The 15819-nt window shown below is 43.4% G+C and overlaps 1 protein-coding gene across 1 annotated transcript in view; it reads left to right on the top strand.

Annotated features, from left to right (window-relative positions):
* Window positions 1-15060, top strand: part of qsox2 (quiescin Q6 sulfhydryl oxidase 2) — a 44801-nt gene extending 29741 nt beyond the window's left edge. The window contains exons 4-12 of the mRNA XM_041900537.1: window positions 4906-5011; window positions 5233-5323; window positions 6998-7143; window positions 7447-7596; window positions 7699-7828; window positions 7946-8068; window positions 13003-13153; window positions 13345-13533; window positions 13775-15060. Coding sequence (XP_041756471.1) covers window positions 4906-5011; window positions 5233-5323; window positions 6998-7143; window positions 7447-7596; window positions 7699-7828; window positions 7946-8068; window positions 13003-13153; window positions 13345-13533; window positions 13775-14280 — 1592 coding nt within the window. The 3' untranslated portion in view covers window positions 14281-15060. The remainder of the gene's footprint in view (window positions 1-4905; window positions 5012-5232; window positions 5324-6997; window positions 7144-7446; window positions 7597-7698; window positions 7829-7945; window positions 8069-13002; window positions 13154-13344; window positions 13534-13774) is intronic.
* Window positions 15061-15819: the final 759 nt, after the last annotated feature.

The raw sequence follows: 15819 nt of genomic DNA, 5'->3' as shown, positions 1-15819 counted from the left end.
TATGACTAAGGTGGCTGGAGTCTTTGACAATTTTTAGGGTCTTCCTCTGACATTTCCTGGTATAGAGGTCCTGGATTGCAGGAAGCTTGGCCCCAGTGCTGTACCTGGCTGTACGCACTACCCTCTGTAGTGCATTGTGGTCAGAGGCCGAGCAGTTGCCATACTATTCATTGATGCAACCAGTCAGGATGCTCTCGATGGTGCAGTTGTAGAAACTTTTGAGGATCTGAGGACCCATGCCAAATCCTTTGTCTCCTTAGGGGAATAGGTTTTGTCGTGACCTCTTGGTGTGCTTGGACCATGTTGGTGTCCACATCATGTTGGTGTCCACATCACCAACAAACTAAGGAATTTGAAGCTCTCAACCTGTTCCACTACAGCCCTGTCAATGAGAATGGGGGCGTGCTCGGTCCTCTTCTTTTTCCTGTAGTCCACAATCATCTCCTTTGTCTTGATCACGTTGAGGGAGAGGTTGTTGTCCTGGCACCACACGGCCAGGTCTCTGACCTCCTCCCTATAGGCTGTCTCGTCGTTGTCGGTGATCAGGCCTACCACTGTTGTGTCATCTGCAAACTTAACGATGGTGTTGGAGTCGTGCCTGGCCATGCAGTCATGAGTGAACAGGGAGTACAGGAGGGGACTGAGCATGCATCAATGACTTCGTCCCTACAGTGACTGTACGCACATACCCCAACCAGAAGCCATTTATTACAGGCAACATCCGCACTGAGCTAAAGGGTAGGGCTGCCGCTTTCAAGGAGCGGGACTCTAACCCAGAAGCTTATAAGAAATCCCGCTATGCCCTCCGACGAACCATCAAACAGGCGACGCGTCAATACAGGACTAAGATTGAATCGTACTACACCGGCTCCGACGCTCGTCAGATGTGGCAGGACTTGCAAACTATTACAGACTACAAAGGGAAGCACAGCCGCGAGCTGCACAGTGACACAAGCCTACCAGACAAGCTAAATTACTTCTATGCTCGCTTCGAGGCAAGTAACACTGAATAATGCATGAGAGTATCAGCTGTTCCGGACGAAGCCATGAAGTGCTTTGAAAGGCTGGTCATGGCTCACATCAACACCATTATCCCGGAAACCCTAGACCCACTCCAATTTGCGTACCGCCCCAACAGATCCACAGATGATGCAATCTCTATTGCAATCCACACTGCCCTTTCCCACTTGGACAAAAGGAACACCTATGTGACAATGCTATTCATTGACTACAGCTCAGCGTTCAACACCATAGTGCCCTCAAAGCTCATCACTAAGCTAAGGACCCTGGGACTAAACACCTCCCTCTGCAACTGGATCCTGGACTTCCTGACGGGCCGCCTCCCAGGCGGTAAGGGTAGGTAACAACACATCCGCCACGCTGATCCTCAATACGGGGACCCCTCAGGGGTGCGTGCTCAGTCCCCTCCTGTACTCCCTGTTCACCCTTTTATTTCAGCTCATGGAACATGGGACCAATACTTTACATGTTGGATTCACCTGGTGAGTCAATGTTCTGAAAAGAGCAGGCGTTCTTAATGTTTTGTAAACTTAGTGTATATACCATAAAACTTCAATTAAACGCCGAGTCTCAAATAGCCGCCTGTCCCTTTTAATAGCCGGGCAATGGCACATATTTCAGAAAACAAACACCTGTTTCAAATAAGTGCTGTGTCTAAATGAATTGTTTACGAGGTTACCATGAATTGTTGACAAGGTTTGTTTGATTTGTTACATTAAACAATTCAGTAATGACTCGAAAAAAATAATCGCAATCATCCATTTTTATCCCCATTTAAGAAACTGCTAGCCATTAGCTGTTGACAGCTGAGAATTGCTAGCTAACTGACAAGCACAAAAACAGTTAACAACTTCGGGAGTACAGACCCCCATATTTGTTTTCGCCCTCTAGTGGTGAAATAATAAATACAAATGCACTGTCAGGAGAATAATTATTGTGAAAGATTTATACGTTTTTAAATACCGGCATACTAAGACAACAGAAATGTGACACAGTATGTAAATGATAACACATTAGTGCAGGAAATACTTTTTTTTACATTCAAATGCTGGAAGCGAATGTGGAATTATCAGTGGAATTATCAGTAGAAATTGTAAGAAATTGGCACTCCAAATGGAAAAGGTTGCCGACCGCTGGTGTAGCCTATTACCGGCAACTTCAGGAGAATAATGGCAGATTCTGCAAAGGCCAGCAGCAGTGGGAGGAGGGTCGGGAAAATGTTATTTTTTCTTCTGGTTAGGCTATCTTGATCTCTCGCTCCCACTTGAGTCATTTGTGTGTCTTATTTAATCCAACAGTGTGCTTAAAACATCAAACAAGTTCAGTACATACAGTGCATTCGGAAAGTATTCAGACCTTCACTTTTTCCACATTTTGTTATGTTACAGCCTTTTTCTGAAATGGATTAAATTGTTTTTTCCCCTCATCAATCTACACACAATACCCCATAATGACAAAGCGAAAACAGGTTTTTAATGAACAAATTGTAATTATTATTATTAAATAAATACCTTATTTACATAGGTTTTCAGACCCTTTGCTATGAGACTCGAAATTGAGCTCAGGTGCATCCGGTTTCAATTGATCATCCTTGAGATGTTCTACAACTTGGAGTCCACCTGTGATAAATTCAATTGATTTGACATGATTTGGAAAGGTACACACCTGTCCCACAGTTGACAGTGCATGTCAGAGCAAAAACCAAGCCATGATATCGAAGGAAATGTCCGTAGAGCTCTGAGACAGTATTGTGCGAGGCACAGCTCTGGGGAAGGGTATCAAAACGTTTCTGCAGCATTAAAGGTCCCCAAGAACACTGGCCTCCATCATTCTTAAATGGAAGAAGTTTGGAACTTCCAAGACTCTTCCTAGAGCTGGCCGCCCAGCCGACCTGATAAGTCGGGGCAGAAGGGCCTTGGTCAGGGAGGTGACCAAGAACCCCAATGTGGTCACTCTGACAGAGCTCCAGAGTTCCTCTGTGGAGATGGTATAAACTTCCAGAAGGAAAATCATCTCTGCAGCACTCCACCAATCAGGCCTTTATGGAAGAGTGGCCAGATGGAAGCCACTCCTCAGTAAAAGGCACATGACAGCCCGCTTGGAGTTTGCCAAAAGGCACCTAAAGGACTCTCAGACCATTAGAAACAAGATTCTCTGGTCTGATGAAACCAAGATTGAATTATTTGGCCTGAATGCCAAGCGTCACATCTGGAGGACCACAGTTGTGCTATATATTCATTGGCCGTGTTACTACCACACCAGCAGTCACGAGTGATGAAGGCAGTCAAATTCCATGTGACTGTTTAGTCACTCTAATTAGGTTTCTCCAAGCTCTGATGCTGCTGATGGTCATTAGTAGCCTACCAAACTTGCTGCCTGGTACTCAGAACTCTATTGTCCCTGTAATCACTCTGACATAAATGCAAATGTCTTCGAAAATCTTACGCGGACCCATTTTGGACGCAGGCAATAAGGCAGTGATCGCTGAGATCCTGGTTGAAGACAGCGGAGGTGTATTTAGAGGGTAAATTTGTCAGGATGATATCTATGAGGGTGCCCATGTTTACAGATTTAGGGTTGTACCTGGTAGGTTTGTTGATAATTTGTGTGAGATTGAGGGCATCAAGTTTAGATTGTAGGTTGGCCAGGGTGTTAAGCATATCCCAGTTTAGGTCACCAAGCAGAACGAACTCTGAGGATAGATGGGGGGGCAAGCAATTCACATATGGTGTCCAGGGTACAACTGGGGGCTGAGGGGGGTCTGTAGCAAGCGGCAACAGTGAGAGACTTTATTTCTGAAAAGGTGGATTTTTAGAAGTAGAAGCTCAAACTGTTTGGGCACAGACCTGGATAGTACGATAGAGCTCTGTAGGCTATCTCTACAGTAGATTGCAACCCCACACCCTTTGGCAGTTCTATCGAGACGGAAAATTTTGTAGTTGGGATGGACATTTCTGAATTTTTGGTGGCCTTCCTAAGCCAGGATTCAGACACTGCTAGAACATCAGGGTTGGCGGAGTGTGCTAACGCAGTGAATAACTCAAACTTATGGAGGAGGCTTCTGATGTTAACGTGCAAGAAACCAAGGTTTTTACGGTTACAGAAGTCAACAAATGATAACGCCTGGGGAGTAGGAGTGATACTGGGGGCTACAGGGCCTGGGTTAACCTCTACTTCACCAGGGGAACAGAGGAGTAGTAGAATAAGGATACGGCTAAAGGCTTTAAGAACTGGTTTTCTAGTGCGTTGGGTACAGAGGAAAAAAAGGGGCAGATTTCCGGGTGTTGTAGAATAGATTCAGGGCATTATGTACAGACAAGGATATGGAAGGATATGAGTACAGTGGAGGTAAACCTAAGCGTTGGGTAAAGATGAAAGAGAGAGCATCACTGGAGGCACCGATTGAGTCGGTCTCCGCATGTATGGGGGGTGGGACAAAGGAGCTATCTAAGGCAGGTTGAGCTGGACTGGGGGCTCTACAGTGAAATAGTACAATATGAAATAAACGAAACAGCAATGAGCAAACCATATTGACATGGGAGAGAGGCATAAAGCAATCACAGGTGTTATTCGAGAGATAAGACAACAGCTGGTATTGGCGACACAGTTTGGGCTGAGGCTAAACATAAACAGGATGCGGTACCGTATAAAAAACAAAATAGACAAAAAACAAAAAAAACTGGCTATTTACTCAAGGACACTACAGAAAACACAACCGCACTGCTACGCCATCTTGGATGGCCCTGCCGCTAATGTAAATAAAGTAGGCTAACTGTCCATATATATTTTTTTATCATTGTTTATTGTTATCGAGCAAAATAGTTATATTTATCACTATTACTTTTTGTCCATATCGCCCAGCTCTACTCTCATCTCTCTCACCAGGGGCAGATAGGGAGCTGCAGACAGTGCGACAGCTGATGGTCAACTTCCTCCAGAACCACACAAGACAGGACTGGCCTGTCAGCTGCCCTCCACTTGAGCCTTCCAGGTTTGACCAGTGGCACACCTTGGGCTTCAATACAGTCTTGAGACCAGAACAAATAGCCTATGCCATGGTTTGCTAAATAACCTCTGTCCTTTTACTCTACCCTACGTCTGCTAATATGGGCTATTGTCAGGTTGTTTTTGAATCGCTCAATGAAAAGGGAGTGGCACACAATACAGGTGATTATCATATTAAATCGATTGTGTCCCATTTCCTCTTTTCAGCTCTGCAGATATATTGCCTTTGATGGGTCAGAAATCCAACCAATACACAGCTGTCATTGTTGAGAATGAGGACTCCTATGTTGGCAGAGAGGTATGATGAATTCAAATAAAACTGAACTGTACCTTTTCATTGTATTCATATACTATCAGACTTCAAAACAACTAAGTAATTTTTTTACTTAAATGCTGCTTTATAGGGTTAATGTGTGGGAGTTGAAATATATACACTACCTGTCAAAAGTTTGGACACACCTACTCATTCAAGGGTTTTTCTTAATTTTTATTATTTTCTACATTGTAGAATAATAGTGAAGACATTAAAACTATGAAATAAAACATCGAATCATGTAGTAACCAAAAGAGTGTTAAACAAATCCAAATATATTTTATATTTGAGGTTCTTAAAATAGCCACCCTTTGCCTTGATGACAGCCTTGCACACTCTTGGCATTCTCTCAACCAGCTTCATGAGGTAGTCACCTGGAATGTACTTCTTAAAAGTTAATTTGGGGATTTTCTTTCTTAATGCGTTTGAGCCAATCAGTTGTGTTGTGATAAGGTTGGGGGGGGGGTATACAGAAGATAGCCCTATTTGGTAAAAGACCAAGTCCATATTATGGCAAGAACAGCTCAAATAAGCAAAGAGAAACGACAGTCCATCATTACTTTAAGACATGAAGGTCAGTCAATCCGGAAAATTTCAAGAACTTTGAACATTTCTTCAAGTGCAGTCGCAAAAACCATCAAGCGCTCTGATGAAACTGGCTCTCATGAGGACCGCCATAGGAATGGAAGACCCAGAGTTACCTCTGCTGCAGATGATAAGTTAATTAGAGTTACCAGCCTCAAAAATTGCAGCCCAAATAAATGCTTCACAGAGTTCAAGTAACAGACACATCTCAACATCAAAGTTTCAGAGTAGACTGTGTCAATCAGGCCTTCATGGTCAAATTGCTGCAAAGAAACCACTACTAAAGGACACCAATAAGAAGACGACTTGCTTGGGCCAAGAAACACGATCAATGGACATTAGACCGGTGGAAATTTGTCTGGAGTTCAAATTGGAGATTATTGGTTCCAACCGCCGTGTCTTTGTGAGACGCGGTGTGGCTGAATGGATGATCTCTGCATATGTATTTCCCACCGTGAAGCATGGAGGAGGTGTTATGGTGTGGGGGTGCTTTGCTAGTGATATTGTCTGTGAGTTATTTAGAATTCAAGGCACACTTAACCAGCATGGTTTGGGCTTAGTGGGACTATCATTCTGTTTTCAACAGGACAATGACCCATCACACCTCCAGGATGTGTAAGGGCTATTTGACCAAGTAGGGGAATGATGGAGTGCTGCATCAGATGACCTGGCCTCCACAATCCTCCGACCTCAACCAAATTGAGACGGTTTGGGATGAGTCGGACCGCAGACTGAAGGAAAAGCAGCCAACAAGTGCTCAGCATATGTGGGAACTCCTTCAAGACTGTTGGAAAAGCATTCCAGGTGAAGCTGGTTGAGAGAATGCCAAGAGTGTGCAAAGCTTTCAAGGCAAAGGGTGGCTACTTTGAAGAATCTCAAATATAAAATATATTTTGATTTGTTTAACACTTTTTTGGTTACTACATGATTTTGTTATTTCATAGTTGTGATGTCTTCACTATTATTCTACAATGTAGAAAATAGTAAAAAAAAAAAAAAAAAAAAACCTTGAATGAGTAGGTGTTCTAAAACCTTTGACCGGGAGTGTATAAAGTAATGTCAACTGTTCTATAGGTTATCTTGGACCTGATGATGTATCAAGGGCTGACAGTGAAGAGGGTATTGAGTTCAGACAAGAGCCTCACAGAGAAGCTTGGCATCAACTCTTTCCCCTCAGCATACCTTCTCCACCCTAATGGAACACATGCCATTCTGGATGTGTGAGTTGGCAACCTCTATTATATTTACTTCTCCAGGATCTTGTGTGTGTGGACTAGAAGAGAGTTCTGGTTCAAAAGGTTGGAGTCTTAACAAATGTGTTTTTGTATTTGGCGTAGCATCCCATTTTAATGGGTTCTATGCGCACAGAATATAGCATTGTTTTTTTTTGTTTTTTTACATGTAATCATTATTTTCTCAAAATATTTAATCCCAACTGTCAGTGAAATGTTTGGCTTCTTTATATAGTCTGTTGTATAAATCCAGGCATTTAAAATGTTGCTCTGATGTTTCTGTATCACCAGGCGGAAAAGACTGCGCTTCTTCTTTTCCTCGTTCCTCAAGCTTCTCCTAGGGGTCCACAGAAAGCTGAGCACTACTGGAGCACCCCAGGAGCCCCTACTGGATGGGCCACGAGGTCCCGGGACGGCTGAGGCCTGGAAGGACTTTGAGAAGTGAGTCTGATGCTAACACAGTATCTTATATATGCATAACCTTTCGGTTACTGGTCCAATGCTCTTAACCGCTAGGCTACCTACCGCCCTGATTTTCTCCAGGTCTAAGGTGTACATGGCGGACCTTGAGTCAGGGTTGCACTACCTGCTGAGGGTAGAGCTGGCTACCCACCAAACCCTGGAGGGAGAAGAGCTCAAGACCTTCAAAGACTTTGTGACAGTGGTCGCTAAGGTAGAAGTGCCCTAAGGCTGAAGTGGGTCCGCACAAACAAGTAAACAATATTTGCCCTCTTGTTTCTATTAGAGAAGTAACATTTAGTCTGTCTTTTCTTTGATTCTTGAATCCCAGCTCTTTCCCGGTCGCCAGTCTGTGGTAAAACTCTTAGAGACTCTTCTGGAGTGGCTGGTCAGTCTTCCCCTGGAGAAAATCCCATTTGATGCCATCCTTGACTTGGTCAACAACAAGATGCGAGTAAGGGAGGCATTTTGTGTGATATTTCATTATCAAGTGCTCAAATAACTCAAATAAAATAACTGTTTAGCATAGTTTAAAGGGTCATACAGAAAGCGTGGGGAAGGGTGGCCCTTTTTGCAGAAGGGGTGTACTTTCCCAAGTTTTTGAATACATTTCTAATGGAAACAATCCATTTCCACTAGCGCTGGTACTTTCACCAAAAATGCTAGCCAGATTATTCTTAACATTGCTAAGTAACCAGTAATCAAATTTAGAAACAGTTTGGAGGAAACAACCACAGACTAGGGAAGTCAAATTAGTTAAACTATCCTTTTAAACAACAGATGTAACGAACGGTTCACAACATTTTCGGTTTGTCCCTTGATTTTTGGTTCTCATTCGGTTTTAGTTTAGGAGGGAAAAAACTACGACAAAAATGAGTCTAATAAAAGTAGTTAACGTTTTTCTCCATCGTTTGTAAACAAAGTATTTCTGTATTGCAGTGGTAGACATGAAGACAAATTTGCCCTGGTACTTCGGGCCACCAAGCCATTCAAATCAGTGGCCAAGATTTAAATTCTTACTGGACAAAATAAAGGCATTTTTAAACGCTCATATGACCAGCAGCCTTTCCCCCAAAATATAGCGGTGGGGGGAGGGAGACCAGTGGTTAGACACAAGCTCAAGGGTGCACACTACACACAAGCTAGGGAAAAAATCGATAGTTACATATCGTAATATTATTTTGGACGATATTCTGTCAATACTTTGACTCCAGGTATCGAATTTGTAAAAATTATTATTATTTTTTTGCTAGGTAGCATTAGCTAGTGCTCATCGGCTGTACCTGCGCCAAAACTCCGGTATTTTTCATCCTATAGCTTGTTCTCAATGTTCTTTTTAAATAGTGTGCCAAAATGTTTTCAGCACTTTTATTTATGACTAATAAAAAATAAAAATAAATGCTCTCATCTACACCTTTCCAATGCTTTTATATATTTTGAGGGGAGTGAAGGTTAAGTGGCCAGGGCTTATTTTTATAATGAATGACAGCACGATGCCTCTCGCTTCCAACAAGTTAAGGATAGTATATCGATTGCTTTGCTACCTAAAATCTAAATAAAATGAACTGGTGAAATTACTGCAATACTCTTCATATATTTTGATCACTTTTCATGTCATTTTGGCCAGTTAATAACCACTGATCATGCAACATCGGTAGAAAGTGTGAACCTCTTTTATGAATCGATTAATGTTAGCTCCTGCATATGGCTACTTGTTGACAATATGAAAATCTGCCCCACTTGTATTTATAACTACAATGTTAATTGTAAATTACAACTTTATACTACTACACTACTAACTAGCTAGCTAATTATTTTGTGTATAAACCAGCCTGATTTCATTGATCTGTAGCATGTTATCTTGAATGGGCCAAGTCAGCTGCAACACTCACCAGGGGAAGTTTGAGCTAGCATTTTCACATTGGACATGCTAGCTAACATGTAAAAAAATTAAAAATAAAGTGGAAATTAACTATTTACTTTCTAGAATCATACAATATTTTTACATTACAATAAAGTACAGGGGGTTAAAGTATCCAAAACTCAATTTCCTCAAAAACACATTTTCATAGAATTTTGGGTTTTGCCAACAATGAGTGGCCGCGACATCCGACAGGTTCTTGTAGGCCGCCACACAATTAGTAGGGGGTGCAACAGTTCACTAAATCAATGATTCTATATGTAACTCTGTTTTTGGGTCACTGTTCTGTGGAGGGTTTCGGTCCAGAAGGAGGGATAAAAAAATAATAATGACAACGTGCATTTAACTGCAGTACACCACAATCAAATGAAATCCGCAGCACATAGGCCTTCTCAGCTTCAGCTTGTATTCAGTGACTTTCTGTTTATAAGTTATTTTTCAAAAAGACAAGACTGTCCACATTCTCTTCTAAGAGGGCAGATCTGTTGACTGCAGTGTTTACCATAGGATTGTTTACAGCAGTGGTGCTTCGTTTACGGCGTGGACCAAATGCACAACTGCAGAGCATTTATCACATTTTAGACAGTAAACTTAATAGTTAGAAGATATCTAGCTGGCAAACATTTAGTTGTGAATTACAAACTGTAATTAGATCACCTGGCGCATGCTGCACAACAGTGAGTGACTCACAAGGCTCCTGTCTCTCGTTGTTGTCTGCTTGTAAACAAACACCACGTAACTGGGGACTACCGTAAGCTTCATAATAATGTGACAGGTGAAATGAAGAAAACAATGTTCTTTATCTCCTAACGAATTTCACAAGTTGACTGCAGGTATTTACTTAAAAAGTAGCTACAAATATTCAAATGTATACAAAAATTTCAAATAAATAGTTTCAACGGTATTGAAAAACCATCCTGTGGATTTTTCCAAATACCCCGGTATACGGTATATACAGTGCATTCGGAAAGTATTCAGACCACTTGACTTTTTCCACATTTTGTTACGTTACAGCCTTATTCTAATCTACGCACAATACCCCATAATGACTAAGCAAAAACAGGTTTTTAGAAATGTTTGCAAATGTATAAAAAATATAAAACTGATATTACATTTACATAAGTATTCAGACCCTTTACTCAGTACTTTGTTGAGGCACCTTTGACAGCGCTTAGAGTTTTCTTGGATATGACGCTACAAGCTTGGCACACCTGTATTTAGGGTGTTTCTCCCATTCTTCTCTGCAGATCCTCTCAAGCTCTGTCAGGTTGAACATTTGAACATCTTGAAGAACAATCTGGCCTTAAATGGCCATGTACTCTTTTAATCTCCACCTGGCACAGCCAGAAGAGGACTGGCAACCCCTCAGAGCCTGGTTCCTCTTTAGGTTTCTTTCTAGGTTCCTGCCTTTCTAGGGAGTTTTTCCTAGCCACTGTGCTTCAACATCTGCATTGCTTGCTGTTTGTGGTTTTAGGCTGGGTTTCTGTATAGCAATTTGTGACATCTGCTGATGTAAAAAAAAAAAGGCTTTATAAATATATTTGATTGATTGATTGGATGGGGAGCGTCACTGCACAGATATTTTCAGGTCTCTCCAGAGATGTTCGATCGGGTTCAAGTCCGGGCTCTGGCTGGGCCACTCAAGGACATTCAGAGACTTGTCCCGGAGCCACTCCTGCGTTGTCTTGGCTATGTGCTTAGGGTCATTGTCATGTTGGAAGGTGAACCGTCGCCCCAGTCTGAGGTCCTGAGCGCTTTGGAGAAGGTTTTCATCAAGGATCTCTCTGTACTTTGCGCCATTCATCTTTCCCTCGATCCTGACTAGTCTCCCAGTCCCTGCCGCTGAAAAACATCCCCACAGCATGATGCTGCCACCACCATGCTTCACCGTAGGGATGGTGACAGGTTTCCTCCAGATGTGACGCTTGGCATTCAGGCCAAAGAGTTCAATCTTGATTTCATCAGACCAGAGAATCTTGGTCTGAGAGTCCATTAGGTGCCTTTTGGCAAACTCCAAGCGGGCTTTCGTGCCTTTTACTGAAGAGTGGCTTCCGTCTGGCCACTACCATAAAGGCCTGATTGGTGGAGTGCTGCAGAGATGGTTGTCCTTCTGGAAGGTTCTCCCATATCCACAGAGGAACTCTTGAGCTCTGTCAGAGTGACCATCGGGTTCTTGGCCATCTCCCTGACCAAGGCACTTCTCCCCAGATTGCTCAGTTTAGCCGGGCGGCCAGCACTAGGAATATTGTTGGTGGTTCCAAACTTCTTCCATTTAAGAATGATGGAGGCCACTGTGTTCTTGGGGACCTTCATTGATGCAGACATTTTTGTCCTTGAGTGGGCTAGCCAGAGCCCTGACTTGAACCTGATCGAACATCTCTGGAGAGACCTGAAAATAGCTTTGCAGCGACCCTCTCCATCCAACCTGACAGAGTTTGAGAGGATCTGCAGAGAAGAATGGGTGAAACTCCCCAATACAGGTGTGCCAAGCTTGTGGCGACAAACCCAAGACGACTCAAGGCTGTAATCGCTGCCAAAGGTTCTTCAACAAAGTACAAAGTAAAGGGTCTGAATACTTATGTAAATGTGATATTTCAGCTAAAAAGTCTAAAAACCTGTCTTAGTATGTCGTTATGGGGTATTGTGTATAGATTGAGGGGGGGGGGGGAAACAATTGAATCCATTTTAGAATAAGGCTGTAGCGTAACAAAATGTGGAAAAAGTCAAGGGGTCTGAATACTTTCCGAATGCACTGTATATTGCAATATGACTTTTTGTCCATATCGCCCAACTAGGTCAATGTTAACTTTTTTTCTCACTGGCCCAAAATCTACTGGCCTAATTTCAATATCTACTGGAATAGTTTAAGTACATTGGCGTCAAGTGCGTCTCATAAATTGACTTGCTCTCTCTTTATATTCAGCTGTGTTTTTCCCCACGATTGCGTTTAGAAATGTTGTGCAATAACTGGGCTTATCAGAATGCATGTTTCTCTCCCTGTGGGACTCGCAACTTGAAAGCGCCTCCGGAGGAATACCAATAAAATAGTTTAGCCACTCTGGGCTTTTCTGATTTTGCTGTTCTGTACCATCACTCATCTTGTTGGCTGAGAAAAACTTAATGTGGACAGCTGTAGTACATGCGCCTTGGCAGAAATATTTGTTATGTTCCTAATAGGCACATTGTGTTCAAGAATGTAGTGCGGTTCACCTCATGCGTACCACATCCCGTGAACCGAGGGCCCATACTAGACGGTCCTGTTCAGATACACATATCGTTACAGCCTTAATATGACAGTATGTGGTAGATGTTATAATTTCAGCCATCAAAATGTAATGGAAAAACCTTGGTCCGAACCGACAGCTTGTGACAGACCAGTTTGGTTCAGTCCAGTGAACCATAACACCCCTGATCTACTCTGTGGCTTAGTAGTGAGTTTTTCTGACTCTCTCCCTGACCACCTTCAGATTTCAGGGATGTTCCTAAGCGACCAGCTGCAGTGGGTGGGTTGCCAGGGAAGCAGAGTCGGGCTGAGGGGCTACCCCTGTTCACTGTGGACCCTGTTCCATGTGCTGACCGTCCAGGCGGCCAGCCGGCCCGACGCATTGGCCAACACCAGTACGTACGCACGCACATACATGCAGCCATGTCATAGCGATACTGCATACCTTCGAAAATAGATGGCAACATCACGATTGGTATCATCATGAATATCTCAACTGTGGTTTGATTATGAAATGTGTGCCTTGTCAAGAAATTGACTGTGCTTCTCTCTCGTTCCCCTGACCATCTCCTTTCTGTCCCACCAGGCCTGGAGGAGAATCCCAAGGCAGTGCTGCAGACAATGCGCAGGTACATTGTGAACTTCTTCGGCTGCCAGGAGTGTGGCAAGCACTTTGAGGAAATGGCTGTGGAGTCTCTGCCCCAGGTGAAGTCTGTGGACCAGGCGGTACTGTGGCTCTGGAGGAAACACAACCAGGTCAATGGACGCCTCGCAGGTGGGGAACCTACCTCTAAATCGGCATAGTTTGCGATCTCAAACCTAACCTAGAGAATATACTGTCATTTGAAGTAAATATTCCGTATAGTAGATATATACTGTGGTATAAGTTTGTAAGCAACGTGTGTTAGAGTTGAGTAGGCAGGTCAAAACGACTGGTCTTGACTTAGGAATAACACAGGGTCAAGTTATTGTTGGCCCATTTCTCCTATGTTATTCACCCTCTGTCCTCTCTGTAGGGACAATGAGTGAAGACCCTCACTTCCCCAAGACCCAGTGGCCCAGCCCGGACCTCTGCCCCACCTGCCACGAGGAGCAGGATGGCATCCACGTGTGGAACGAAGACAAGGTGCTTATGTTCCTCAAGCAGCACTACGGGGCCGCCAACATCTCCCCCAAACACATGTACAGCAGTCAGCCTGAGCCAAACCAGGAGGCCCTCGGAGCTCCTGACAACAAGCCCATTAAAGCCACACAGGAAAAGACAGTGGCCCCTGAGAGCTCCCTACTCCATGCCAACCATGTCAAGCAGAGTGACGTGGAGGGAGCAGGGCAGGCGGGCACAGGGGCCCACAAGGAGACCAGGCCGGGGGTGAGCTTCCTGGGTCTAGGCTTCTCCAGTGTGGACATGAGTCTGTGCGTGGTGCTCTACGCTTTCTCCTGTGTCTTTCTCATGGTCATGTTCTTCTTTTTCCGTGTCCGCTCCAAAAGGTGGAAGATCCGCTACAATCGTCCACATGTGTAGCAGTCCACTGGTCCAGGTCTGCACATTTGCAGAGGTCATAGAGAACTGACTGAGCAAAGAGTTTTGGGGGGGAATTGAGTTTTCCTTTTTAAATGTAGATTAGAAGGTCACATTTTTTTATTTATTTGTTTATGTTTTGTATAATATTTGCTGTGAAGAAACAGTCTCCAGATGAAGTATTTTACAATAGAGACAGGTTGAAACAGTTTTAGTCCCATATCAGAACCCCATAACATTGTCATGGGGAAGGGACTTGACTGTACACTTTTCATGCCCAATACAATGTTTCTAAGCTATGATGGTAAGGAAAAATATTTTAAGATAAAACCATGAAAGTCCAATTAATCAAATTATTTTTTTATCTTTCTATGGAATTCAACGGTATTGGTCATGTTTTGATGGACTAAGGTGAACCTCTGGAATATTTGTATTGACCACTACTAAAATCTTAGTGTGAATTTATGATTTCAGCCTGAATTTATTATTTTCCAGACGTATCAAGTCGATCACTTATTACAACCTATTAATGTCAGTCCATAACCATGACAAAGAGAGGAGCAAGTACAGCCTTATTTTACCCAAGTGCTTGTTGTCTAAATACTTGGTGTACATTTGAAGTCCTCTGTATTCACTGAACTGTGTCCCAGACCCTAGGTGGCCTTAATGTGATTTCATCATTCATTCTAGTCAAGATAGTATGTGGTATAATACACTATATATACAAAAGTATGTGGACACCCCTTCAAATTAGTGGATTCGGCTATTTCAGCCACACTCGTTGCTGACAGGTGTATAAAATCAAGCACACAGCCATGCAATCTCCATAGATTGGTAGTGGAATGGCCTTACTGAAGAGCTCAGTGACTTTCAACGTGGCACCGTCATAGGATGCCACCTTTCCAACAAGTAATTTCATCACATTTCTGCCCTGCTAGAGCTGCCCCGGTCAACTGTAAGTGCTGTTATTGTGAAGTGGAAACGTCTAGGAGCAACAATGGCTCAGCCGCAAAGTGGTAGGCCACACAAGCTCACAGAACAGGACCGCTGAGTGCTGAAGCGCGTAGCGCGTAAAAATCGTCTGTCCTCTGTTGCAACACTCACTACCGAGTTCCAAACTGCCTCTGGAAGCAACGTCAACACAATAACTGTTCGTCGGGAGCTTAATGAAATGGGTTTCCATGGCCGAGCAGCCGCACAAAAGCTTAAGATCACCATGCACAATGCCAAGCATCGGCTGGAGTTTTGTAAAGCTCGCCGCCATTGGACTCTGGAGCAGTGGAAATGCGTTCTCTGGAGTGATGAATCACGCTTCACCATCTGGCAGTCCGACGGACAAATCTGGGTTTGGCGGATGCCAGGAGAACACTACCTCCCCCAATGCATAGTGCCAACTGTAAAGTTTGGAGGAGGAGGAATAGTGGTCTAGGGCTGTTCTTCATGGTTCGGGCTAGGCCCCTTAGTTCCAGTAAAGGGAAATCTTAACGCTACAGCATACAGTGACATTCTAGATGATTCTGTGGTTCCAACTTTGTGGCATAA

The sequence above is a fragment of the Coregonus clupeaformis genome, chromosome 16 (genome assembly GCF_020615455.1).
Source record: "Coregonus clupeaformis isolate EN_2021a chromosome 16, ASM2061545v1, whole genome shotgun sequence".
Classification (NCBI taxonomy): domain Eukaryota; kingdom Metazoa; phylum Chordata; class Actinopteri; order Salmoniformes; family Salmonidae; genus Coregonus; species Coregonus clupeaformis.
Note: the sequence above shows the minus strand (reverse complement) of the source record. Positions and strands in the feature narration are given on the sequence as shown.